The 24949-nt window shown below is 57.0% G+C and overlaps 1 protein-coding gene and 1 long non-coding RNA gene across 3 annotated transcripts in view; one reads left to right on the top strand and one right to left on the bottom strand.

Annotated features, from left to right (window-relative positions):
* Positions 1-22714, top strand: part of Plxna2 (plexin A2) — a 204039-nt gene extending 181325 nt beyond the window's left edge. Inside the window, exons 14-31 of one of the 2 annotated variants that reach the window (XM_010613161.2) lie at positions 958-1094; positions 2047-2214; positions 2321-2414; positions 5853-6092; positions 6600-6743; positions 6932-7166; positions 8402-8544; positions 9261-9529; positions 11258-11324; positions 11455-11601; positions 11946-12105; positions 12374-12477; positions 15885-15984; positions 16390-16580; positions 17363-17532; positions 19723-19935; positions 20621-20771; positions 21989-22714. In XM_010613161.2, coding sequence (XP_010611463.1) covers positions 958-1094; positions 2047-2214; positions 2321-2414; positions 5853-6092; positions 6600-6743; positions 6932-7166; positions 8402-8544; positions 9261-9529; positions 11258-11324; positions 11455-11601; positions 11946-12105; positions 12374-12477; positions 15885-15984; positions 16390-16580; positions 17363-17532; positions 19723-19935; positions 20621-20771; positions 21989-22084 — 2829 coding nt within the window. In that variant the 3' untranslated portion in view covers positions 22085-22714. Of the gene's footprint in view, positions 1-957; positions 1095-2046; positions 2215-2320; positions 2415-5852; positions 6093-6599; positions 6744-6931; positions 7167-8401; positions 8545-9260; positions 9530-11257; positions 11325-11454; positions 11602-11945; positions 12106-12373; positions 12478-15884; positions 15985-16389; positions 16581-17362; positions 17559-19722; positions 19936-20620; positions 20772-21988 lie in introns of those variants that run through there. The other variant, XM_010613162.1, reaches the window with a different exon arrangement.
* Positions 14213-21163, bottom strand: LOC117285605. Its single transcript, XR_004516692.1, has 3 exons — positions 21129-21163; positions 15245-15407; positions 14213-14435 (listed from the first exon to the last, which is right to left on the bottom strand). It is a non-coding gene; the product is annotated as an uncharacterized LOC117285605 (long non-coding RNA).
* Positions 22715-24949: the final 2235 nt, after the last annotated feature.

The raw sequence follows: 24949 nt of genomic DNA, 5'->3' as shown, positions 1-24949 counted from the left end.
CCAGCCTTGCTAAGGATTTTGAAGAATCACTAGGCTGCAGAATTCTCTTCTCTGTAAAGCATTTCACTGCTTGTTTTAGGTTTGCAGACCCTGCCTTCTTATCCTAACATCTCTGTCTTCACCTTGCTCTTTTCTTGCTCAGATTGGAGAGTCCTGCAACCTGTCTGTAACCGTCATTCTCTACCTTGTCCCCAAACACGGGGGGCGGGGTGGATGGGGAGTGAGCTGTAGGTGTCAGAGCAGGGGCTAGGCCTGCCCACCCTCCTCACTCACCAAGAAGCAGATCCTCGTCCAGGAGCCTGAAGCTGCCCTCAGCTTGAGGGGAGTGAGGGGGCAGGCTAGAATTCATACCCCTGTGGTGGCTCAGTTACATGCACTCTGCACTTCGCCAGCCTGTAGGCAGAAGCAGTCCATCTGTGATGTAGGGCAGCTGCCTGGCAAAGCCTAAGCCAGGCAGCTTAGTGTGTCCCCTAGGAAGCTCTAGCCAGCGGTGAGCCATCTGCCCAGTGAGGGGTGCAAAGGCATAGTTGGATGCTTAATGTACTGGTGACTCAGCTCTGGGACCCTGACCTGCTGCGGGGGACGAAGGACACACACAGACCACTTATGGAGGGACACAGCCTCTCAGAGTCCCAACCTAGGCAGGGATGCTTTTCCAGCCCTATAGATTTTATGCCAAAAATTCAAGACAAGCTTCAGATAGGGAAGCATTTTCAAATTGTTCTCAATTTGTAAACTAATTGACAGATTAGTCAGCATTGCTCTGCTTTGCCCTCTGTTAGGAGCATGAGACTCCCCGGGGAGTCCATTAATTCCAGCACGGGGCCCTCCGCCTTCCCTGGCAGGAAGGACTTGGAGCTACAAAGGGCAGAAGAGCCTCCACTCCCAGCAGGGGGACAGTCCCTGCTTCCAGCCCTTGGACCTAAACTGTGAGCATTTCTTTGCTTCTTTCCCAAGAACCCTTCAGTGCTGTCCCTCAACCCCATCCGTGGGCCAGAGTCGGGCGGCACCATGGTGACCATCACGGGCCACTACCTTGGCTCTGGAAGCAGCGTGGCAGTGTACCTGGGCAACCAGACCTGCGAGTTCTATGGGTGAGTTCTAGGAGCCTGTATCTGGAACAAGTGCACACGTGCCCCACACGTGTTCACATACAGGCCTCCCTGTCACCTCTGTTATTTGCTACTTGGGCCAAATGCTGCTCTAGCTGTTGTGGCAATGAACACCACTCACTGGTCAGCCGTGTCCTGTTTGTCAGGGGTCTGGTTACCACTGAGGTCATTGGAAACGAGGGCCATGAGGCTGCCAGGTGGAGAAGGCGACCCGGAGTCCTTCAGTCCCGTGAGGACCAAACGTGGGCTGAGCTCCCACCATGGGCTTCGTGGTTGGGTTTTATCGGCACACAGATCTATGCTTGGGGCATCTCCTGTGCATAAAGAATCGAAAGCTACAGTTGCCAGCCGCTCCACGAGCCCCGGGAGCACAGAGATCCTGGAGAGAACTGTGAAAGCATCCATGGCTGGGAGCCAAGCCCAGGGCTGTCCACCTGCTAATCTCCGTCTTGCACCATCAACGCTACAAAAGCAAGCTCGGTGTGCTTATCACTAAACCTGCTAGGTGCTCAATAAGTATTTGCTGACAGCCTGGCCAAACTAAGCATTGGTCAGTCCTATTCTAGAAAATTCCAAGACAGTGGGGCTCCCCCATAACTTGTGGAGCCCTGCGCCTGCCCCGTGTTTTCTAACCCCCTTCCCCAGTGTGCTTCCTCCCTCATCCAACCAGGGTCAGGTCGCAGGTGAAAGAGGGCACTGGTGGACACAGGTAATGGAGGTGTGCCCAACCTGCAGCATGAAAGAACAGACAGGGAGATAAACTGGAGCAGACGAGAAGGGGTACAGTGGGGGTGCAGAAGGGAGGAGAGGAGGGGAAGTGAAAGGGTCAAGATGCCATGCACATCTATACCCGTCCCCTGCAGCAAGGGGACACCGTTCCTAGCCAGAGGCACCTGCAGTTGCCCATGCCCAACCTCGTCCGTCTCCCCCTCAGGAGGTCAATGACCGAGATCGTGTGTGTCTCTCCCCCGTCATCCAACGGGCTGGGCCCAGTCCCGGTTTCAGTGAGCGTGGACAGAGCCCGTGTGGGTAACAGCCTGCAGTTCGAGTACATCGATGACCCCCGGGTCCAGCGCGTGGAGCCAGAGTGGAGCATCACCAGGTGAGGCAGAGGCCTGGGCGGGCACCCTCTCCCCCGCCACCCTCCCTGGAGCCGCACCGGCTGGCAGAGGGCTCCCCGGGCTGACCCAGCCTCTGTTTGTCCCCAGTGGCCACACACCCCTGACTGTCACGGGCTTCAACCTGGATGTCATTCAGGAGCCGCGGATCCGAGTCAAGTTCAACGGCAAAGAGTCCGTCAATGTGAGTGCGCGGGCCCAGCGGCCCGGAAGTGCAGCTCCCCATGTGTACTCCATGTGCAGCCAAGCCAGGAGCTGTGGCTGAAGCACAGGAACCCCTGGAGGCTGGAGGGGGGCGGCCCGAGGCTCTGAGCCTGGAGTCGTGGTCCCCGACCCCTGAGCCATTCCCCGTGCTCTTTGTCAGAGGGAGACAGTAGTGTAGAGGTAGCAGCGTCTGAGCTGACACCGACACCGTTTATGTCGCGCACTCTGGTCCTCCGTGCTGCTTCTCCACTGGAAGCCGCACTCTGTTCTATTGGCTGCGGTCAGTTGCGGGCGTTTGGCCTCTGATCCTGCACTCTTCCGCGGCACATCTGACCCTGATAAGGCCGGCCTCACTGATCTGTGACATGCCAGGGACTGGCCGGACCCTGGTAACGTCAGTCACCACACGTGGATGGCTCCCACCCTTGCTGGGTGCCTAGTGGCGGAGATGACCGAGCCGCACATTTTCCTTTGCAGAGCCACATAATTTAACTTTTTCCACCATGGATTTTTGTGACTTTAAAGAAGTCCTCTTATTCAGGCAAGAGCCAAATCTTTGCTAGGTTACTGTATAGTTTTCGGTTTGTTCTGATGGCTCCATCTCATTCGTGGTAGCCAATATTTTCTGAAACATTATTATGTCCTTAATGTAGCCCAGAAGCCAATTTGGTAATTATTTTTCATAGAAATTACTATGCGTAGTGTTCTGACCTTTGGGGGATTGGCGAGCTAGAATGGAGATGTGGGAGATGGTATCGCGCCTCTCCTCTTATCCCTGACACATCTCCAGGGTGCCGAGCCCATTAGGAAACTGGAATGCTAGAAAGCTGGACCCACAAAGGACTCAGGGGTCAGCTGAGGGAAGAATTGCTGGCCCCCAGTCATGCCCAGCAGCAGGGCCATGCTGGATTCCAGGCACCCAGACTCTCCATGACGAGGCCGCAGGAAGTGCCGGGGGCTGGCGTTGCACCATGACAGGGACACAGAGCTGCCATGGTCACTGTGCTGCAGGTGAGGTGAATGTGCGCCTCTCCTCCCCAGTGTGCAGCCTGAGTAGGGAAAGAGAGCTCATGCCCCTCGTGTCCCCCAGCACCTAAGGGCTCCTGGAAGTACACACACCTCCAAATGCCAGGGCCTCAGGCAGAGGTGGGGTCAGGAATGGGCACAGTGAGCAGCTCGCACCTAGAAACGGCAGAACGCCCAAGAAAACCATGTGCAAGCTTTCAAATACAAGTGGTTGCTTTATTCAGACTTTGCAAGGCCAGAGTATGGTGTGGATTCTCACAGGTTAGACACCAAGAGAAGGAGCCATGCCACACCACGTGGGCTCCTGGGGGCAGCAGTGGGTCAGCCAGGAGGCAAGAGAGGGAGGAGAATGTGTGGCCAGAGCCTGTGCGGTCTCCACAGGAAGCGGCAGGCACAGGGGCGCCACAGGCTCAGACTAACCCGTCGGAAAAGTGCCGATGCACTCTATGCAGAGGGTCCGGCCCCGGGTCATGGTGATGAGGGCAGTGGGCAGTGACTGGGAGTGAGGTGGGTGTGAGCAGGTGCTGAATAGGCCAGGCACGCTCCCAAAGGCCAGCCCTGTGAGGAGAGGCTGTTCCTGGCCAGCACGGCCCTTGGTGTCAAACACCAAGAAGCAGAAATAAAAGTCACAGGAAGGCACCGTGGGCACTTTGGAAAAGGGGTGAATATCTGGCCAACGGGGGGCGATTCCCAAAGGCTACAGGCTTCGTCTCAGAACCTCTTGGAAGAGAAGACTAGGCGAAGCCTCGCCGACACTGGAAATCTCAGTCAGGCTCAGGCCCCAAGGCTCAGGTTCTGTCTCCCCTCCAAGGACCCAGCAGCAGCCAGGCAGGAATGTCTCTAGCTCTGCTCCCAGCCCCACTCAACCATGAAGGCAATGTTTCCAGCAACCAAGAGAGGGTAGTTCTACCCACTGGAGGGCCGGCCAGAGTCCCCAGCTTCCAGGGAGACCTGCCAGAGGCAGGTGGTCCCACAGCGTCCCTCCAGCCCAGCTGGTGCTCATAGCCTCTGCCCTGTGCTCTGCTGCAGGAAGCTGGGTCCATTGGGCCCTACCTCACCCTCAGCCCACCTGGGCCGCCCCGCCTGGCCTCTGGGTTTCAGAGCAGCCCCAGTGGATGGTGAGAAGGGCAGGAGGGAAGCCACAAAACCCAAAGGAATGTTTGGCAGACAAAGTGCAAAGGCAGCACGGGGCAGGAAGCGCACAGAGGCCTCTTGTTTGGGACTGGTTTGCTCAGTTATGGAGCCCCTAGGTAGGGAACCTTGAGGGGTGCTCCCAGGCCAGGTGTCTTCTCTGCAGATTCCACTCCCTGGGCAACTGCACCTCTGGATCTTCCCATGCCTCAGTGTCCCCAGCTGCAGCAGGAAAGGGACATTAAAGTCCGCAAGGGGCTGCTCCCTGTTCAGTGAAAGTGGCAGGAACGGCTACTGACACCTTGTGCAGCGTGCAGCTCCAGAGAGCCTCTGTGTTCCAACTCGAGCTCTCTGGGTAAAGGGAGGGACCAGACCTGTTCTTGAAGCTCTGGGGTCCCCTGTAGACATAATCTCTATACGACTGGCAGCTTCTTCTCAATTACACACACAGTCTGGTTGAACGTGAAGCCTGGTGTGTGGCCTGTGCTCGGTCATCTGCGTTTTTGGAGTTGCCCTTGGCTGCTCCCAGATGCCCTGGCTCCCAGAAAGGAAACCGAGCTGTGCCAGGTGGGAGCCAGGAGAAGAGGGCAGGAGGCTGGGTCCCTCTGTGGCTTCCGTAGTCTGTCTGCCACCTGGAAGTGACCAACAGGAGAAAAGGGCACAGATTACACTAGGCAGAGGCCACTCCTGCTAGGAGTGTAAGTGGCAGGCCAGGGTCTACAAGAGAAAGGGGACACCGTGAATCCTCTACCCTGGTGCAGGGTTGGGGTGCACAGTTAGAGAAGAGAGGGGTCCTGAGTCAAACACACAGCACTGCAGGGTCCCGTTGAGCCATCAGCTCAGTGCACACATACCGAGCACCTACTATACACAGGACAGAGCTTGCCTCACACTGCCTCCCTCCCTCCGCTCCCTCTCTTAGACTAGGTAGGCCCACTCATTCTTCAGACTCTAGGGCAGTCCTTCGTGCTTGCTCCTGTTCGGCACGGGCACGCAAACACACACACATAGGTGCACACTCTTACACACTCCCAGAGCCCTTCCCACCCAGCCTCGCACTCACAGGACCAAGTGGTGACTACTTCAGCGGCATTGCCCTAGACCGACTGACAGTCTCCCCAACAGCCTGACTCCCAGCCCAGCGCTTGGCACACAGCGGGCACTCAGTGGTGACAAGTGAGGAGGTCAGAAGCGCTCCCCTGCCCAGAAAAATGCCACTGCCCTTCTCCTTAAGGCCCAGCTCTGCTCTCTGGACCCCCAGGTGTGTAAAGTTGTGAACGCGACCACCCTCACTTGCCTGGCACCCTCTCTGACCACTGACTACCGCCCTGGCCTGGACGCCGTGGAGCGGCCAGACGAGTTTGGCTTTGTCTTTAACAACGTCCAGTCCTTGCTGGTTTACAACGACACCAAGTTCATCTACTACCCCAACCCCACATTTGAGCTGCTCAGCCCGACGGGCGTCCTGGACCAGAAGCCCGGGTCGCCCATCATCCTGAAGGTAGGGTGCAATGCAGCCCCTGCTGCCTGGTCCCTGGAGCCTGCACCCTGCACTCAGGCTGCACTCCCAGCAACACTTTTCACTCTTCCTGTTCTCTGGGAAGCTGGTTGGGGAACGGCAGTTTCCTCTCAAGAGCCACTTTCGTGCCACTGTGACCTCCACAGGCCCCAGTGTGCTGTGCTGTCTGCCTCTTCAGCCAGGCCCATCTGACCTTGAGCTAGTCCCTGCCCCGCACTCCGGCCTCCTTACCTCTTCGCGGGCTCTTTCTCCCCACATTGTGGCTCCCGATGCCCCACACCTACCCTGCGGTCATCTACTGGTTTTGCCAACCATCCTCCCTCTGCACCTCTGTCTGTCTGTCTGTCTGTCTGTTTTGTTGGTACCGGGGATCGAACTTGAGCCCTTGCGCTTCCAAGGCAGGCGGAACCACTGAGCTAAATCCCCGGGCCGTCCGTCTGTTTTTAAGAAGGCATCTGTTCTTCTGGTTGAGCCCGCTGTTCTCCACAGGGCAAGAACCTCTGCCCTCCCGCCTCCGGAGGGGCCAAACTCAACTACACAGTGCTGATCGGGGAGACGCCCTGCGCGGTGACCGTGTCTGAGACGCAGCTGCTCTGCGAGCCTCCCACCCTCTCGGGCCAGCACAAGGTCATGGTGAGGACCTGCCGTGGTCTGTGGGAGGCGGAAGAGCTCCTCCTCAGCCTCCTCGGCCGCCCACCTGGCTCAGCCTGCACGGGCGGGGGGGCGGAGGCTCCTGCAGCAGCAGTAGCCGCAGGAGGGGGCGGACCCCAAGGGGGAGCGCAGCATCCCGAGCCCGCCCCTCGCGTGCATTGTGTGCACAGGTCCACGTGGGTGGGATGGTGTTCTCCCCCGGCTCGGTGAGTGTGGCGTCGGACAGCGTGCTGACCCTGCCGGCCATCGTGAGCATCGCGGCGGGCGGCGGCCTCCTGCTGGTGGTCGTCATCCTCGTGCTCATCGCCTACAAGCGCAAGTCCCGCGAGAACGACCTCACGCTCAAGCGGCTCCAGATGCAGATGGACAACCTCGAGTCGCGCGTGGCCCTGGAGTGCAAGGAGGGTGAGCAGCGGGGGCCTCACCCTGCACTCCCGCCGGCGCTGTCATGACCTCGGTTTCTCCGGAACCCCGGTGCCCCATCCGAGGAGCCTGGGAAGAAGGCTTCTGCTCAGGACCCAGGGCCCCGGCCATCCTGGCCTTGCTGGGCTGCGACTCCACCCCGGGGCCCAGGGCTCTGCACCCTCCCTGTAGGGAGCTCAGGTCCCCCTTTGTGAGAGGCATGTGAGCAGCCTAGGAGCAGCCGCTGGAAAGCCAGGCGAGTGCCTGCGTCCTTACCGGCCCAGTTCACCTTGTTTTCTATCAGCTTAGCAGGCCCAGCGCTGGGAAGGCCATGCTGGCAGTGCCTTGGCCGTGTCTATGTGCGGGAGTAGCAGTTGTGTTTTCTCCCATGTCCCACGCAGCCACAGCCTTGGGGTGACGCCTGTGCCTGGCGTTCTCTCTGGCCTAGGGCCAGGCAGGTTTTCTGAGCAAACATCTCGATTAGGAATCCAAACATTTGTCCTTTCACTGCAAACAGCATCATCAGCAACAAGGGCTCTGCTGGGAGAAAGGGAAGAGCCCTGCTGGAGAAGGGTGGGGCAGACAGAGGCTCCTCCTGGTGCCAGGCCTGCAGTCTGGGCACCTCAAAGGTGGGGCTGCCGCCAGAGTGAGGCTGCAGAAGCCCACACTGCTGACTCGCAAGTTGGCCGAGGGCCCCAGGGCCAGGGCTGCCTAAGGAATCGCATCTTGTTATCCTCTTGCTTGGAAAAAGGCAGCAGTTTGGCTGCTCTGGTCTTTGTTGGATGACTCCAAAACCTCTGAACATGTGAGGTTTGGGGAGATATTTTACTTTTTTTTTTTTTTTTTTCCGGTACCAGGGATCAAACTTGGGACCTTGCTCTTGCAAAGCAGGTGGCGGAACCACTGAGCTAAATCCCTAGCCCAGGGAGACATTTTAGATCCAAACCCTAACAGGTCCCATGCTCCCTTCCAGGGCCGGCTTCCAATGACCTAAAGACCTCTCCTTGGACCCTACCTCTTATACTTTCCCCTACTTTCCACTAGCACCAGTCTGGAGCCCAGGCCTTTAACACACGGGCCACTGGGGGAAACCAAATCCAAACGGCAGCAGGCATCCTAAAGATGGCTCTGAGCCCCCAGCCCCTCCTCTATGCCTTCCCCGCCTCTGCACCCCGCTCCTCTGCCCTCCATCCTCTCCCCTGACTGGGGCTCCCCTGAGTCTCTCTGTTCATGCACAGCTTTTGCGGAGCTGCAGACAGACATCAATGAGCTCACCAGTGACCTGGACCGTGCGGGGATCCCCTACCTGGACTACCGCACCTATGCGATGCGGGTCCTGTTCCCAGGCATCGAGGACCACCCCGTCCTACGGGAGCTGGAGGTAAGGCCTGTGTACCCCCCAGCCACCTGACAAGGATGCAGGCCCAGGCTTCCCAGAAAGCCCAGCTGGGGCCTACAGCTTGGGGTCAGGTTAGGAGTGTGAGGGGCTGACGGCCCATGGCACTAGTGCAGTTGGGGAGGTCACAGGCATGGGGCACCCTGACAGCTGGGGACAACTCCAGGGTGAGGCTCACTGTTGGTCTATTTTTTGATACCGGGGATCAAACTCAGGACCGTGCACTCGCGAGGCAGGTGCGGTGCCACTGAACTACATCCCTGGCCCAGTCATTTTTTACTTAATGACTGAATTAATAACAAAACATCCTAGGCCGGGCATGGTGGCACGCCTGTAGTCCCAGCACTTGGGAGGCCGAGGCAAGAGGATTGCCGAAAGTTCAAGGCCAGCCTGGGCTACATAGCAAGATCTTGTCTCAAAAAAAATTAAAATAACAATAAAAACCCTGCCTCATTCTGAATGGGTTTAAGGTGGCAGAAGAGAGACGTAGGATTTGTGTGGTGGGTTTTCTCCAGCTGTACCCTTGGGAAGCCCCCAGTTTTCCCTCAGAGAGTTGCTCACGGAGCCTGGCCACCAGTCTAGAGACAGGGCGGACCGCGGTCCTGGAGACAGCCACCTGCGTGGGTGGGCGATCTGGTGGGGGTTTCGCACCAGTAGGCCCCCGAGAGCCCAGGCTCAGAGAGCCCTCGCCACCCTCCCAGGTGCAGGGGAACGGGCAGCAGCACGTGGAGAAGGCCCTGAAGCTCTTCGCCCAGCTCATCAACAACAAGGTCTTCCTGCTCACCTTCATCCGCACGCTGGAGCTGCAGCGCAGCTTCTCCATGCGCGACCGCGGCAACGTGGCCTCGCTCATCATGACTGGGCTGCAGGGCCGCCTGGAGTACGCCACCGACGTCCTCAAGCAGCTGCTGTCCGACCTCATCGAGAAGAACCTGGAGAACAAGAACCACCCCAAGCTGCTGCTGCGGAGGTCTGACCCCACCTGGGCAGGGCGAGGGGGTGGCGGCATCTGCACAGGGAAGGGACAGGCACCCAAGCCGCACAGAGGAGGCCAGTCCCCAGAAAGGGCACCGCACAGTGTGGCCGGTGTCCCTGGTCTCCCAGAGTGGAGTCTGGTCCTGCGGGCCTGAAAGACTGCAGTGCCTCACGGAGCCAAGAGCACATGGTCCGCGTGGGACCTCCCCTGAGCACCATTGCTTAGTCTCCTCGTGGACACAGTGCGATAACACCTGTCCTGCAGTGTCTTCCCCTCCCTCTGCCTCTGGAGCTGGGCTGTCCAGCATGGGGCCGCTGGCCATAGCGAGCTGGTAACAAAATGAAATAAAGCGCAAACTCCGCGTGGCTGGTCGTGCCGGCCGCATTCCCGGTGCCTGGCTGCCCTGTGCTACCTGTGGCCAGTGGCCGCCATGCTGGACAGCACAGGTATCCCCATCTCTGCTCCTGTTGCCTGGCACAGAGCTATAGATAGGTGCAGGTTCCGTGCCCAGCCTCCGGGTTGGAATCACAGCATCTACCACTGCTCTGCTTGCCACGTTCCTGGCATCCCGTTCATCCGCCCTCTCTCGCAGCCATGGGGGCCAAGCACAGCGCTGCAGCCCCTCTGGCAGCAGGGTGGGAACATCTACCTCCACTCACGGCCCCTCCTCCTTAGCTGCTGTCTGGGTCCCAGGCTTCCAGGGCCCAGGTGGGGGAGGGCAGGGAGGAAGAGTGGCTTTGTTTTATGAGCACTGAGCCCCCATCCTGCCAATCTGAGCACTAGAAACTCTCATTAGGATCTGTTGTATTTAAATTAGAGCTAATCTCAGGCACAATGCAGGGAGAGGTTGCTGGGAGGGCCCGGGGAGAAAGCTACAATTTCTCCTCCGTTGTCACTCTCCCCCAGCCCCAGACTGCCGAGTGGCCCTGGCACATGTCTGGGATTTGCAGCACCGGAGGGTATCATTCGCACCCCACGTGGGGTTGGAGTACCCTCCGGCAGGCAGGCCTATCCATCACCGAGGTTGTCACAGCAGCTTTTCTTCCCCATCCCCAGACTCACAGCCTGGGAGGGGGACACTTGCAAAAGCAGATCCCCTGTTGGTCGCCCTTAAGCACTGCTCTCTGCCTGCCCAGCTGGATCCCAAGCCACACAGCAGCAGTAATGACAGCTCTCATTTACACACCCCGTCCTGGGGCTGGTGCTGTTCTTAGCACTCTGAATATCATAACTCTGTCAGCCCCAATAACACCTGTGTGAGGTAGATACCAAGACTGTGCCCTTTAGAAGTGAACCAGAGAGGTTAATGACTTGCCCAAGGCACACCACCAGCACATGGCGGAGTCGGGATTTGAACCCGAGACAGTCTGATGGAATTTTTGGAGAGGCAGGTGCCAGATGTGCAGAACAGAGTATTCAGGCACACAAGAAACCTCTGTGCACCACCCTGAGGCCAAAGGGAGTGGAGGAACTGGTCCTTCAGAGGCCTCCGGGAGGGCCAGACCTACAGCCCCTGCCTCAGACACAGCCAAAGCAGTGTGGGACAAAAGGTCCTCACCCACCATTTCCCCCAGAAATCTAAGCTCAGAAAGAAATTCGCACTCCAGACTCTGGTGCAATTGGGCTGGTACCTGGTGCCCCCCATTTTCCCAGGCCCCTGGAACCCACTCAGGCTCCAGTCCGAGACCCTGCCTGACAACTGCCCCCTCCTCTCCTCCCCAGGACCGAGTCTGTGGCTGAGAAGATGCTGACCAACTGGTTTGCCTTCCTCCTGCACAAGTTCCTGAAGGTGAGGGGGACCCCAGCCCTCAGAGCAGGGCCATCTGGCAGCGCTGGACTCCTCTCCACAACTGTGCACCCAGGGACTTGCTGGGAGAGGAAGGGCCCCACCACACTGCCCATGCCCACTGTGCCCACAGGAGTGCGCCGGGGAGCCCCTCTTCATGCTGTACTGCGCCATCAAGCAGCAGATGGAGAAGGGCCCCATCGACGCCATCACCGGCGAGGCCCGCTACTCCCTAAGCGAGGACAAGCTCATCCGGCAGCAGATCGAGTACAAGACCCTGGTGAGGGCCGGCACCACCGCTCCACCCCAGCCAGTCCATGGGGCTGCAGAGGTCGGGGACAGGCTGGGGAGCCCGGGGGATGCTGAGCATACCGAGGGCAAGGCAGCCCCAGTTCCTTCCTCCCGGGCTTTAGCCCAGGGTCAGTCTCCCCACAGCCCGCCAGGAACCAGGAAGTGGGTCTTGGAGAACGGAGGGGCGGGCGCAGGGCCAATTTCAGGAAATTGGAGGAACAGAGGCACAGAAGAGAGCTACACTTCGGCAGGGCGGCCCTGGGACGTGGAAGACTCAGAGGCCAGGCCTCCCCGCCCTGCTCCTCCCGCTGCTGACGCACACCCCACTTGTAGATCCTGAACTGCGTCAACCCCGACAACGAGAACAGCCCGGAGATCCCTGTGAAGGTGCTGAACTGCGACACCATCACACAGGTCAAGGAGAAGATCCTGGACGCCGTGTACAAGAACGTGCCCTACTCCCAGCGGCCCCGGGCCGTGGACATGGACTTGGGTAGGAGGCGTGGGCAAGAGGGCACTTCTGGAGGGGTGGGGCGATGCCAGCCCCCCGGAGCACAGCCTCCTGGAAGGGGCCTGAGAAGGGCTCACCCCCAGGCTGTTCCCCGGAGGCCCCGGGTCTCCCCACTCCCCACGTAGGCTTGGACATCTCTACGCACTGCCATGGACACCAGCACTGGGGCACCAGGGTTACTGGGCCCTAGAGCAGGCACAGCTGGGCAACCCTGCCCCTCACACTGCTGCCTGTGCCGCCTTCTCCCCAGAGTGGCGCCAAGGCCGTATCGCCCGGGTGGTCCTGCAGGACGAGGACATCACCACCAAGATCGAGGGTGACTGGAAGAGGCTCAACACGCTGCTGCACTATCAGGTGAGGCCTCTGCGCTCTGGGTTGGGAGGCAGAGACCTTCAGCCTCCCCATGATCCCTTCCTCTAATCACTGCGGCCCGGACCCCTGTCAGTGGGTCTGTTCCCCTCTTCTTCCTTTCCCGGATCCTGGAACAGTGCTTCTCAGCTCCTGGTGCCCTCTACATTTACTGGAGGAACTTAGACAAACGCGCGTCCTCAGGGCCCATCCGGGGACGGGCGGGACTGGCCAGACAGGAAGGCCCACCTGTGGCCGAGTCCTTACCTGACCACCCCCAGATGTGCCCGGCGCCTCCTCTGGTTTCTTACTCTCTGTGCTTCGGGTTTGCAAGGCAGCAGGGGTCTGACAGGCTTGTCTTCAGGTTCTGCTTCTCACCACCTCGTGTCCTCGGAAGGGTTACTTCCGTTGTCTGCTGCTTGGAAAAGTGGGCCTCTAGGAATCCCCGCCCTGCTTAGGAGAAAGCGTAGGCCGTGATGTGTTTGTGTGCTGGAAGACACAGCGAGCAGCCGAAAAACCCAACAAAAGGACACAAGATCCAGGAGCGTCCCCTCCTATCCCATGGGAAACATTTGGGGTGGGGCCTGGGGGACTCAGATGAAACACAGGTTCTCAGTTTGGGATTCAGGGAAGATACTAAAATAGAAACTGGAAACTAGAGCCACGAGAGAAGTTAAACCCACCGGAGGAAGCGCCTGGGGCTGCCAGGCCCAGGGGCTTGTCTGTTAATGACATTCCCACAGTCAGAGGTGCTGGCAGGCTGGGCTGGCAAGCACAGAGCTGCCAGTGACCAGCCCGCCGGCAGCCCTGGAGCTGGCCAGAGCCTTAGGGGCACAAAGGATGCCAAGGGACGCGGGGTACCCCGACGGAACGCCCGGGCCCCATCTTTCTCACTGGCCATCGTCCGCGTGCCCACGCCTCGCCCAGCCCATGCGGAAGGAGGGTGAGGATTCGGGAGCTGCCTCTAAACCCCCACCGCCCGCTCTGTTTAATCTCTCTCAACCTTGGGCTCCTCTGCAAAATGAAGACAGCAGGCCTGACTGAGCGTGGAGGTGAGGACCGGAGACCAGAGGTGAGGTACCCAGAATGCATACGTACGTGCGGAGGAGCACTAATCACGCCGTTAGTTCTGTACACCAACACCACCGTGACACACGGCCACTGCGGCCAACAGGACACTTGCGAGGAGCAGTTAGAACTGAATGAGAAGGTGCCGACGGGAGCAGCACTGAGGCCCCAAGTCCCGCATCTCCCAGGGCAGCAGTGGGCACTTGCTGCTCTCTGTGCTGTAACGCTGGCTCCTGGGCTGCCACCCTGCAGCACCGATCAGGAGAACAGAACGGTGTGTCTGTCCTCAGTGCTCATCCTACAGAGCACTTCCAGCTCCCCAATGTCATTTATCACTTACGTGTTCATCCATTTGTCAAACATTTCCCGCGCGTCACTGCATGTGAGACGTTTCTCACATGCCAGTCTGAGCGGCAGGGACCCCAGTCTTCCCTTTGGCAGACTTCGATGGCGACGGTGGTAGAGGTGGTGATACTCACCGTGGAACCCTACAACCAGCACCTCTCAGTGCTCGGTGGGCACCGGCCTCTGGCTCAGCCTTTGAGCATCTCAATTCCTTTAATAACCGTCACGGCTATGAGTATTAGACACGATTATTATCCCCACGGACAAATGAGACAACCAAGGCCCAGAGAGTTTAAGTTATCCAGCAGGTAGCCGAGGACCACCCCTACCAGGAGTCATGGGCACTGGCTTTCTCAACCCAGTTTGGGTGACAAAAACCAAGAATGAAAGCAGCCTGATGGCTGGACCCAGAATTGAGGTAAACTGCAGTCCTGTGAATCACTCACCTTGTAACATAAAAAATGGAATCTGTTCTTGCATGGAGCATAAACCCTTGTCCCTGCCAAACGTGTAGAGTGTTGCTCCTAGGGGCTTAGTGGCAAGGAGAATCCCTGAGAGAGAGAAGTTGCGAGTTCAGACTTAGCTGCCCAGCAGGGAAGCACCAGCACCAGCACCAGCACCTTCTAGGCTGTGAGGGCTCCGGGCCCTCAGGTCTGCACTGTGCTCCTGGAGTCAGAGGTCCTTGGAACCCCTACAGAAGAAAATCTGCAGAATCTTAATTAACAAAGAGATGTTAAAAAACTGCCCAGGCTCCTGCAGATTTATAGGGAAGGTAAAATTAAACACCACCTCTAAAACTGGCTATCAGGGAATCTCGTTAGCACTAATGTTCATTTACAGTTTGACTTCCCAACATTTAATTCTTTTTTGGTGGGAGAGAGGGATTGACAATTTAAGACCCAGAAAGATGGTTTTATGACTGGTGCGGCTATAAATCAAACTTATAAAGTTCATAAAAATTGTTAAAATAAAAAATGGTTTAATAGGAATGTTTTATGGCCCATAACATTATTATAGCAGTTTTATTCCCTCCGCGTTAGGGGTTTAATTGGATCGCCCGAATTCTGGGGATTCTCCGTTTTTATTGGATGGAGGGTAATCTTAAATCAAAACGGCCCCAAATGCCTTCAATATGGCTCCTCATTTATCAGCCCATCCCCGTTGGCTGGGTGCTGGGCCTGGCACCCTCAGACAGTGGAGTAGCGCACCATCTTTCTCTCTGATCCCCAAGGGCAGCTGCCCTTTGGGTAGAACCCATTCAAGGTAGCTCAGGCATCAGAGGACTCGGGCCAGGAAGAAATGAGGGAAAGTGTGTGCGACTTGAAATAAAATCCCAAAGGATGCTGTAAAGTGAGAATACCTGCTCCAGAGTTCTCCGGATCTGGCTACAGATCCTGGCTGTAATTATGAGACTTTGAAGATGTCCTGTAGCCTCCCCCTGTTCCATCCCTTCATCTGCGAAATGGGAATCATTATCCGGAACTTGCAGGGTGGGCAGCGGCCACATCTAGCCCCACTCTGTCCTGTAGAAACATAGTGCAAACCACACGTGCAAGGTGTGTGTGTAATTTTAAATTCTTCACTAACCACATTAAAAAGCAAACATTGGCAGATGAAATTAATGTTAGCGATGTGTTTAACCTACTCAATCTAAAGTAAGTAGTGTTACATTGTATAATCAATATAAGAATCACTAATGAGACTGTTTACACTTTTATGTATGCTCCATCATTGGAGCCCAGTGTATATTGTACAATGCTGGCACCTCCCGGTGCAGACACTTTCAGGGCCTTTGCAGTCGCATGTGACAGGAAGCTGCCATACCAACAGGGCCACTGTGGCCCAATAAAAGTGCAAAAAACAGCAGCCATGGCTATTTTTAGTCTTCCTGAATTCCTTACTGCCTACCACTCAGATCCTGTGATCCTCCACTACACTTGGCTGTGTGATGCCCCGCGATACTCGCATTCACCCGTACTGTGTCTTCTGCACCCTCTCAGGTGTCAGACAGGTCGGTGGTGGCTCTGGTCCCGAAACAGACATCTTCCTACAATATCCCTGCCTCTGCCAGCATCTCACGGACGTCCATCAGCAGATACGGTGAGCCCCCGGGAGGCAGCCCGGGCAGCTCAGGGTGGGTCCCGTGGGGTCCCTGGGACCATGAGCTGCCCTCCTCTCAGGGCAAACCCTCTGCCTGGCTGCCACTCAAAGGCAGTGGCTCGTTTGCCTCCCTTCCCAGCAATCCAGTCCTCAGAGGAACAGGAGTAGGGGCCCTGTGCCCTTCCTCTAAGACAACAGGCTTGGGAAGGAGCTGGGGGTGGGGGGCGCCTCTTCCTCATGCCAACCAGAGATCCCTAAAGTAACCCAGTAAACATGAGCTCCCACAGCCCTTTTCCGGTGGCCCTGGATGGCTCAGTGGATGCACAGAGGGTGAGAGTCCGGAGTAACTCGGCCCGCAGCAGGATGACCCCGGGCACTCACAGCCCTCCTCTCCCTTCCCTTCAGACTCCTCCTTCCGGTACACGGGCAGTCCTGACAGCCTGCGGTCCCGCGCCCCCATGATCACCCCAGACCTGGAGAGTGGGGTCAAGGTTTGGCATCTGGTGAAGAACCATGACCACGGCGACCAGAAGGAGGGTGACCGGGGCAGCAAGATGGTGTCTGAGATCTACCTGACCCGGCTGCTGGCCACTAAGGTAACTCCCACTCTGCCCAGGCAGGGAAGCCCTAAAGGATCCACTGAGCCATGACATGGTCCAGGACCACAGACGTAGTCCGCAGGGCATCGGCCCCTGCTGCTCTCTGCCCCTTAGCAAAGCAGCAGCAGAGCCACTGCTCCCCGCCAACTCCCTGAGAATACTGTTACCCCTTGGTAGAGAGCCCCTCTCAGTCCACCCTCCTGCAGGAAGACCTTACTGTTGTGTGAGTGGGGTGGACGGCACCCTCTCCTCACCCTAGCCCATCTGCCCCAGAGTTAGCAGAGGTGGGAGGCAGCTCCTCCTAGCCTTCCTGGGAGGGGATGAAAAACCCCTAAGGATGTTGGTCATGCGGCTCCTGTCTTCAAGTCCATGAGGTTTCCCCTGACGACCCCGAAGCCACGCTGCTGCATCTCCCGCAGCGCCATCCAACACAGCCCCATCTTGCCACCTGGAAGCCGGAGCCACTTCCAGACCTTTTCTCTCCATTTCTGCTTTGCCCAAGTACAATCAGCGCGCACCGAAGGCTAGCAGTTCTCCTGACCCACAGAGGAGGCCCTAAACCTGCCCCTCACCACAGCGTGCAACTGCAGATGAGAGGAGAGGTTCTGGAGACCCCAGCCCCTCCACCTCCCACACCCCAGCAGTGCCTTTCCCTACCCTGCCGCGCCGTCCACACAGCCTCGTCACAGATGGCGTCCCAAGGCACCATCTGCCACACCCGTCTGCTGCCTGCCGTGCCCCTCACTCCTCCACTTACACTGCCCCCTTCTGCCCCCCAGGGCACCCTGCAGAAGTTTGTGGACGACTTGTTTGAGACCTTGTTCAGCACTGTGCACCGGGGCAGCGCCCTCCCCCTGGCCATAAAGTACATGTTTGACTTCCTGGATGAGCAGGCAGACAGACACGGCATCCATGACACAGATGTTCGGCACACCTGGAAGAGCAACTGGTAACCCCAGGGGCGCCCCGCAAGAGGTGCAGCCCTCAGAGGCCCGGAGCTGGTGGGGTGGGGACAGCAGGATGCTGGAGACAGGAAGGCAGGCTGGTCCCAGCTGGGGCTGCGTGCGTGGGTTCTGTGCAGAGCAATGCGGCCTCCGGGCTGCCTGCTGGGGGGGTGGGGGCTGGAGCTGTGCACACACAGCTGAGCTCTGCCTTCTCGGTCTGGCTCCCTCCCCCGGGAGTGCCCGCCCTGACTCTGAGACCGCTGGTCTCCCGCCGAGGGAGCTGGGGCACCTACGCGGAGCTCACATGGGAAGCTGGCAGCAGAGCAGAGAGCCAGGCTTCATGGCATTCGGAGAGGGACACTCCCTGAGACAGGATGGTGGTACAGTCAGCGGGGAGTGGGCAGGGGCGTGCACCTGCTGCAGCCTTGAGCCCACCGCTGGGTCCCCGGACAAACTTGATCCCTTAAGCCCATTATTCTCCCCAATACCATAGCTATCAGGAAGCCGCAGCCAGTGCCCTGTGGGCACACATTCTCTTCCCCAGTCCCCTCCATATCCAGACCAGCAGTGAGAGGACAGCTCCCTCAGCTCCTGTCAGGAGACTCCCTCCTTGGTTGAGTGACCCTGGACCGCAGGCCAAGCTAAGCACTGGCTTTGGGGTCAGACAGGGCCTGGCCAAGCCAGAGTCAGAGGCTTCCTTTGGGAGAGAGCAGGGAGAGGGGAGGCCCTGGCATTTGGGTTGGGCAGGCAGCCCATGCAGCTGTCTGGAGTCAGCGATCTCAGAAAACAGAGCCGACACAGATGGGCCCAGGCTGTTATTTGGGAATCAAAAGTCCTAGCAACCAGCAAAACAGTTTAGGAGAGCCAACCCTGACCCCTTCTACTCCTGGCTTCTGTCGGGTGTTGTGGTCACTGACCCCACTGCTTCCGCAGCTTTGATAACAGTGCAGGGAAAATAGGCTGGGTGGCCGTGGAGCAAGGCGCCCACAGTAGAGGACACTGGGGTGGCCTTTCCTCTGTGTCTCAGCAACAGGATCACAGACAGTTCTGAGTTGTCCTACCCGTGCCTTCTGTGGGCTGGCCAGACCACTCCCCTGGTGTGGTGGGCAGAGTTCCTGGTCCACACTTTGTCCAGGAAAGATGATCAGAAGTCCCCCAGGTTGCCAGGAAGAGGAGGACCAAAGAGGTGTGTCTCAGCTGAGGCAGCTCCCTCCAGGTCACCGGAAGTGAGCATGTCGGGAAGAAACCCTAACTGGCGGCCGCTTGGGGGTGGGGGCAGTGGCCTTTCCCAAGATCTGACACTACAAGCACATCTGGGGAAGTCTGCAGTCTGTGAGAGTCAAGGCACACAGGACAAAGGATGGGAGAGCTGGGGCCCTCGTGTCAGGGCTGGAGGACAAGCCTGGGCAAGGGCTCCCTGCACACAGGCCTGAAAGAGTTAAGGCCGGAAGGCAGCTGGAAAGAGGCAGAACTGGGAAGGAAGGAACAGCAGCTGTTCAGGTTTTGAAGGAGGGTAAATGGGCATTTCCGCCTGATGGCCCCAGGAACAGAAAAAGCTCATTCCCCTCTGCTTGAAAATTCCCAAGTAGCCAGAGAAAGTCTCCTAACTACGGATGGCTCCTGTTGGGGTGGGGAGAACTCAGAGCTACAGTGAACCCTTCCCAGTGTCCCCTCCTCCCTCTGCCCCTGCCAGGACACAAGAAAGCCCTGGGGAGAGTCATGAAAGAACTTGCCCCAGGGGAGCCCATTCCTGGCCCAGCTGGGCAGGGCCAGCCCTGGGAAGCAGCGGGGCTGGGCGGAGAGGGCAGGTGGTGCCCTTTGTGCCCACTCTGAGGCAGTGCCTGGGGCGGCTGGCAGCCTCCTTCCAGACAATGGCCTCGAACGCTGGAGGGGAGACTCCAGGAGCCCCGTGGCTTTGTTTGAAGCTCTGAGAAAATTGTGTCCTCCTCTGTGCTTGGGCTTCCCTTGGGGCATAAAGCCTTAAAAAGCCTGCCAGAGGGGCTGAGTCCAGCCACGCCCACTCCACCCCTGTCAGGGAACAGGTCAGTGGCCTGTGGAGGTCCAGGGGCCCTCTCCTCCTCTCCCAGGCCCAGGGGGAGCAGCTCGGGCTGAGCAAACAGCCCTTGGCTCTAATTTCATTCCTCACCTTTCAGATAGAAGGTGTAACACTCGGGGTGCTCTGCCTCCTCCCACAGCCTCCCTCTGCGCTTCTGGGTGAACGTCATTAAGAACCCACAGTTTGTGTTCGACATCCACAAGGGCAGCATCACGGACGCCTGCCTTTCGGTGGTGGCCCAGACCTTCATGGACTCCTGCTCCACCTCAGAACACCGGCTGGGCAAGGACTCGCCCTCCAACAAGCTGCTCTATGCCAAGGACATCCCCAGCTACAAGAGCTGGGTGGAGAGGTGGGCAGCATGCAGGGTGGGCACCGCTCCCTGACCCTCCCACCTGCGGGCGTCCGGACTGAGAGCAGGGACCTCACATTCCTCCCCGTCCTCACTCAGAGTTTCTGCTACGAGGGGTGGAAGGGTGTGCTGGTGCCACAGGAAGCTGATGATCATTATCCCACTTACATGGATCAGGCACACCCTGATAAAGATTTGTGAGCACCATCTCACTGAAATGTCCAGTGGGGCACTGGGCAGTGGTGCACACCTGTAATCCCAGTGCTGTGAGAGGCCGTGGCAGGAAGATCACAAGTTCAAGCTCAGCCTTAGCAACTTGGTGGCTTAGTGAGATTCTGTCTCCAAATTTTAAAATAAGGGCTGGGGATGTGGCTCCTGTGGAGTCCCTGGATTCCATCCTCAATACCACGGTGCACACACACACCAGTAAAGTTGTCACTAACTATATCTTGCCCAAGGTCACCACTAGCAGGTAGCAGAGCTGGGGTTTGAACACAAAGAGTCTGCCGGAGTCTGGGCTTCTGCCCACTCTGCCAGGCCCTGTATGCTGGAGCTCGGAGCTGCATGAGGCCAGCACATGAGAAATGAGGGGCAGGAGCAGCTGGTGCTGCCAGGGGCTGGAGCCAGGTTAAAGGCAAGCAAACCCTTGCCGTGTCCTCATCCGGGCCTTGTCCTGTGTGCGCAGATACTACGCAGACATAGCCAAACTTCCCGCCATCAGTGACCAGGACATGAACGCCTACCTCGCCGAGCAGTCCCGTCTGCACGCCGCGGAGTTCAACATGCTGAGTGCCCTCAACGAGATCTACTCGTATGTCAGCAAGTACAGCGAGGAGGTAAGGGGGCCGGGCAGGCGCAGAGGCAGCGTGCGGGCCACCAGGGCATAGGCCTGCTGGGTCCTTCCATAACAGTGATTCAAGGACCTAGCTGAGCAAACCATTTGGAGTCAAAAGCCCATGAGCTCAAAACCATTATCATTTCTGTGTAAGTCAGCGTAACTGCTCCCTGGTTCAGTGGGCACTTTCTTCTGCATGGTTGTCTCTTCCACCCATTGTTAACACAATAAATAACACTTTTAATAATTTGCTTTTCAATTCAGATCATTGCATGATTGTCTTAATTACTTTTCTCTCATTGCTAAGACAAAATACCTGACACCAAAATTAAGGGAGGAAAGGCTTATTTCTGCTTACAGTTTGTAGAGGTTCAATCCATCGTCGGCTGGCACCAAGGCAGGGAGGCCTGGCAGATGGGCATCACAGAGGAGAAACAGGTCATGGAGGGCAGAAGGCAGCCAAGCAAGCAAGAAGGACAAAACAAGCCTCTATCAGAATCAGGGTCAATACTAGCTAACTCATAATGCTTCCTATGTACCAATGTTTTAAACAATGTATATATGCACATATGTTCACATATGTGCATGTATTTAGATCTGTGCATTACAGGCACACACTACAGGACGACATTTGGGTCAGTACCACACCACATGCCTGATGGTGTCATTGTAATGGAGCTGAAGCATCCTGTGTGACTTCATGGCCCTCTTAATGACCCCGGCTTTGCTTGTGTTCATGGTGATACATAAAACCCTCTCCTGTTCCAGCAGTCAGTCTGCAAAAGTGTGGCACATGCAGTTGGGTCCAGTAGTAATGCTTGACATTGAAGGGCTGTAACTGGCGTACACATTTTCTATGCTAGACTTTTTATCATCATTTTAGAATATATTCAAATTCTACTTACAAAATAAAACAGCTGACCCTAGAACAGGACACTACTGCCGGCCTCACATCTTATTTACTGTGCTTCTTGGTGACATCACTTTCTTTTGTCCTTCACTTAATTTTGCATTTTTGTGATGCCAAAATCATCCAGTGACCCATTTCTCAGGAAGTGCCCTCAAGGTTAAGTGATGCAGGATTGTACGTTAGTTAAATGTCTTCGTTGGCTTAATCACTCAGTTACCGAAGGTTACGGGAGGGTAGACAGCAGGGTGGAGGCTCTGCGGACGGTGTCTGGGCACCCGGCCCGCAGTCACCCCTCTGCTCTCCCTCAGCTCATCGGGGCCCTGGAGCAGGACGAGCAGGCGCGGCGGCAGCGGTTGGCCTACAAGGTGGAGCAGCTGATCGGCGCCATGTCCATCGAGAGCTGAGAGGAGGCCTGCACTCCTGGGACGAGCGACCCGTCCAAGCCGTTACCCTGGAGTCTCGGAAGGAAGACAGTGCAGTGGACCAGCCCGAGCTGGCTGCCCCTGAGGCCCCATCCGGGGGAAAGGGGTGGCCCCTCCCCCGACGCCAGCCGGTTCCTGCGGGTCGGACAGCGGGCGTCCTCTGTCCATGGCGACGGCACCTAGGGACGCCTCTGGGCAGGAAAAGGCGGCCCTTCCAGCTGAGAGGCTCAGGCTCCAGCCTGCCTCTGTGACTGCTGCTTTGCATGAAATTCATTTGTTGTATATTGGGGAAATAATGAGAACTTTATTTAATTTTTTTAAGAAAAAGGAAAAAAACAGAAATAAAACAAAACGAAAAGCCGCCCTGTTAATCCCGTCCAACTTTTGTTTAGCTCTGACTCCCACCCCTTCCTTCTAGTCCCTGTCGTCTCTCCTTCCTCGTGTAAGTCCTCTTTCCAAATGCCAGGAGGAACCAGAGAGATACAGAGAAGCCAGAGAGGAAGAGGAGGACCCCTTTCTCTCCACTTAGGAAACAGGAAGGGCAGCAGCAGGAAAATGAATGAGCTCGCCCTCCGCACCAAACACTGACAAACCCAGGAGCCAGTCAGGCCCGGAGGCTCCTGACGGCGGGGAGAGCGGGACTGGGCACCCAGCGCAAAGCCACACAGTCGCTGCGCCTGGCTGGCAGGGACTTGAGCTTTATACCCACACACTCTGTTCTCGTCTCCATAGAGAAGGGCTATCTACCGCACACCAGTGCTTTCTGCTGCTGTCTTGGAGCTTAGTGAATTCCAAACCTCAGCAAAGTAGGAGCTGATCTTTGGTACTTTTCCTTTTGGTTTCCTCAATGTGGACCTGAGAAGCGGCCCTCCCCCAGACCGGACATCTGGCTTCCCAGGGACGGCAGCAGCTCAGCCCTGCTCCAGTCCCTCCCTGAGGCAGGGACACCCGGGGGTGTGCCAACCTGGTCTCCAGGAGCTCCCTCAGGGTTGGACTGGGGATGAGGGTGTTTGGCTTCGGATTCCACTCCAGTCATCCTATGGTTCCTGGAAATTAAAGAGAAAACAAAAATCTAACAGTGTTTACAGCAAGCAATACTTGAAGAGCGTAGGTTTAAGAAGCTGTAGTATTTATTGTTCTACTTTCTTTCATTCTCTCGTGCCTGGAGAGGGGAGACAACCCTTTGCTCACGTCCCCAAGCTCCCGACCACTTGGGCCAACCACACTTGCCTCAGCAGATGTGACTGCCATGTCCCCGACTCACTGTCCCTTCTGCCTCTGTGGACCTGTGGATTTGAAGGACAAGTGAATGTATTCTCACCGGGCTCCTTTTCTTCTCTCTCCTGCTGACTCCTACCAGCACGGATGGCCTGTTCTCCTGAGTGTAGTTTCCAGACAGAGACTGAAGGTCTGTGCTTGGGTCCAGAGGCTCCCAAGAAGCTGATGGAGTTATTCAAAGGAGGGCACCTCTGGGGGCAGCAGGACATTGCACAAGGGTCCACCAGGAAGTCCCAGCATCCGTCCTTGGCATGGATCCAAGCAGCCAGCTCCAGCTTCTCTGCAAGCAGCACTGCAGCCAGGACAGGAGAGCAAGGGAAAGGCAAAGGGGTAAAGTAAGGGCAGCAAGAGGAGACGAAACCTCCCCTTTCCACCTTCTGCTTTTCTAGGGTTCAGGCATCCCAGCCACAGTGGTGGGAAAGTGGACCAGCGACCCCAGGAGAGCCAGGATCAGGGTCATTTCCTCTGCAGTTAACTCGGGGCCCAGCCCCTCATGCCAGGCTGTACCTGCAGGTGGCTCCAGTTCCCGGAGGCTCTGCTGACCACATGTGACTCCCAGGAATCTCCGCCGGGGAGGCAGCGTGGAGGACTGGCCTCCCTCTTTGGCTTGTGACTTTGGCTGTGTCTGACCACACAGCAGACCCTGCCTGGTCTCTTCAGCTCTGGTTTCTTGCCTGAATGCAGCTGGCAAATGGGAAGAGAAAAGCATTGAGCAAAATACTCAGGAAACTTGCTGTTTTCATTATGATTCACAACCAGCCATGCCAAGGCCACTTTCTTCTGATGATCTACTTCTGGGAACGTTTCCTGGGGTCCTTTAATGGCCTGAGAGAAACCCTAATGATGGACCCTCTGCACTAAGCCAAAGTGTTTGCTCCTCACAGCAGCCAAAGCTTCTCAGCTCAGAGCCCACAATGTATGGAAATAAAAGGCAAAGAGATACAGCCGGAAGGACTCGAGCAGCGGCTTTTTGATCCCCGTGGAAAATTCCAGCCCACCCACGTCGAGCTCCCTGCCGCTGCACCTTTTCTGCTAGTGCCCTGCCCCTCCGGCCTCATCTTAGGCAGCCTCTGCATAGCTGATGTCCCCTGCCACGGAGAGGAGGGGCGCGCGGTCCCCACACACAGGACAGAGGCCCCGAGTGCGGGGAGAAGGGGCAAGCGCTTTACAGCACGACACTAGGCACCAAGCCCACCGCCTCCCCCAGCTCCTCCCACTCGAACCCGCTCCCCTTGACACACTGGAACCTGTATCATATCTATTTTTAAGAAAATACAATGATGGTTGTCTGGCTTTGTTGTTTTTATAGGTGTTGTGGAATAATAAGAAAATTATTTAAGATGTTCCAATAAAATGGGGTTTTTTGTTATTCTAATATATTATCCTGTACCTATTGTAAATATGAAACACTCCTATTTTGCAAGCCAAGGACACAATTTGTACTGTTGTTATATATAAATAAAGTTTACTGGATAAAAAAACTTAAATCTTCAAATAAACTTGGTTTTTTGGCAGCATATATGCAGAATACCTCACAGGCCTATATCAAAGTGGGATGCTTGCAGAAAG

The sequence above is a fragment of the Fukomys damarensis genome, unplaced genomic scaffold (assembly GCF_012274545.1).
Source record: "Fukomys damarensis isolate Sample0158 unplaced genomic scaffold, DMR_v1.0_HiC HiC_scaffold_11, whole genome shotgun sequence".
NCBI lineage: Eukaryota > Metazoa > Chordata > Mammalia > Rodentia > Bathyergidae > Fukomys > Fukomys damarensis.
Note: the sequence above shows the minus strand (reverse complement) of the source record. Positions and strands in the feature narration are given on the sequence as shown.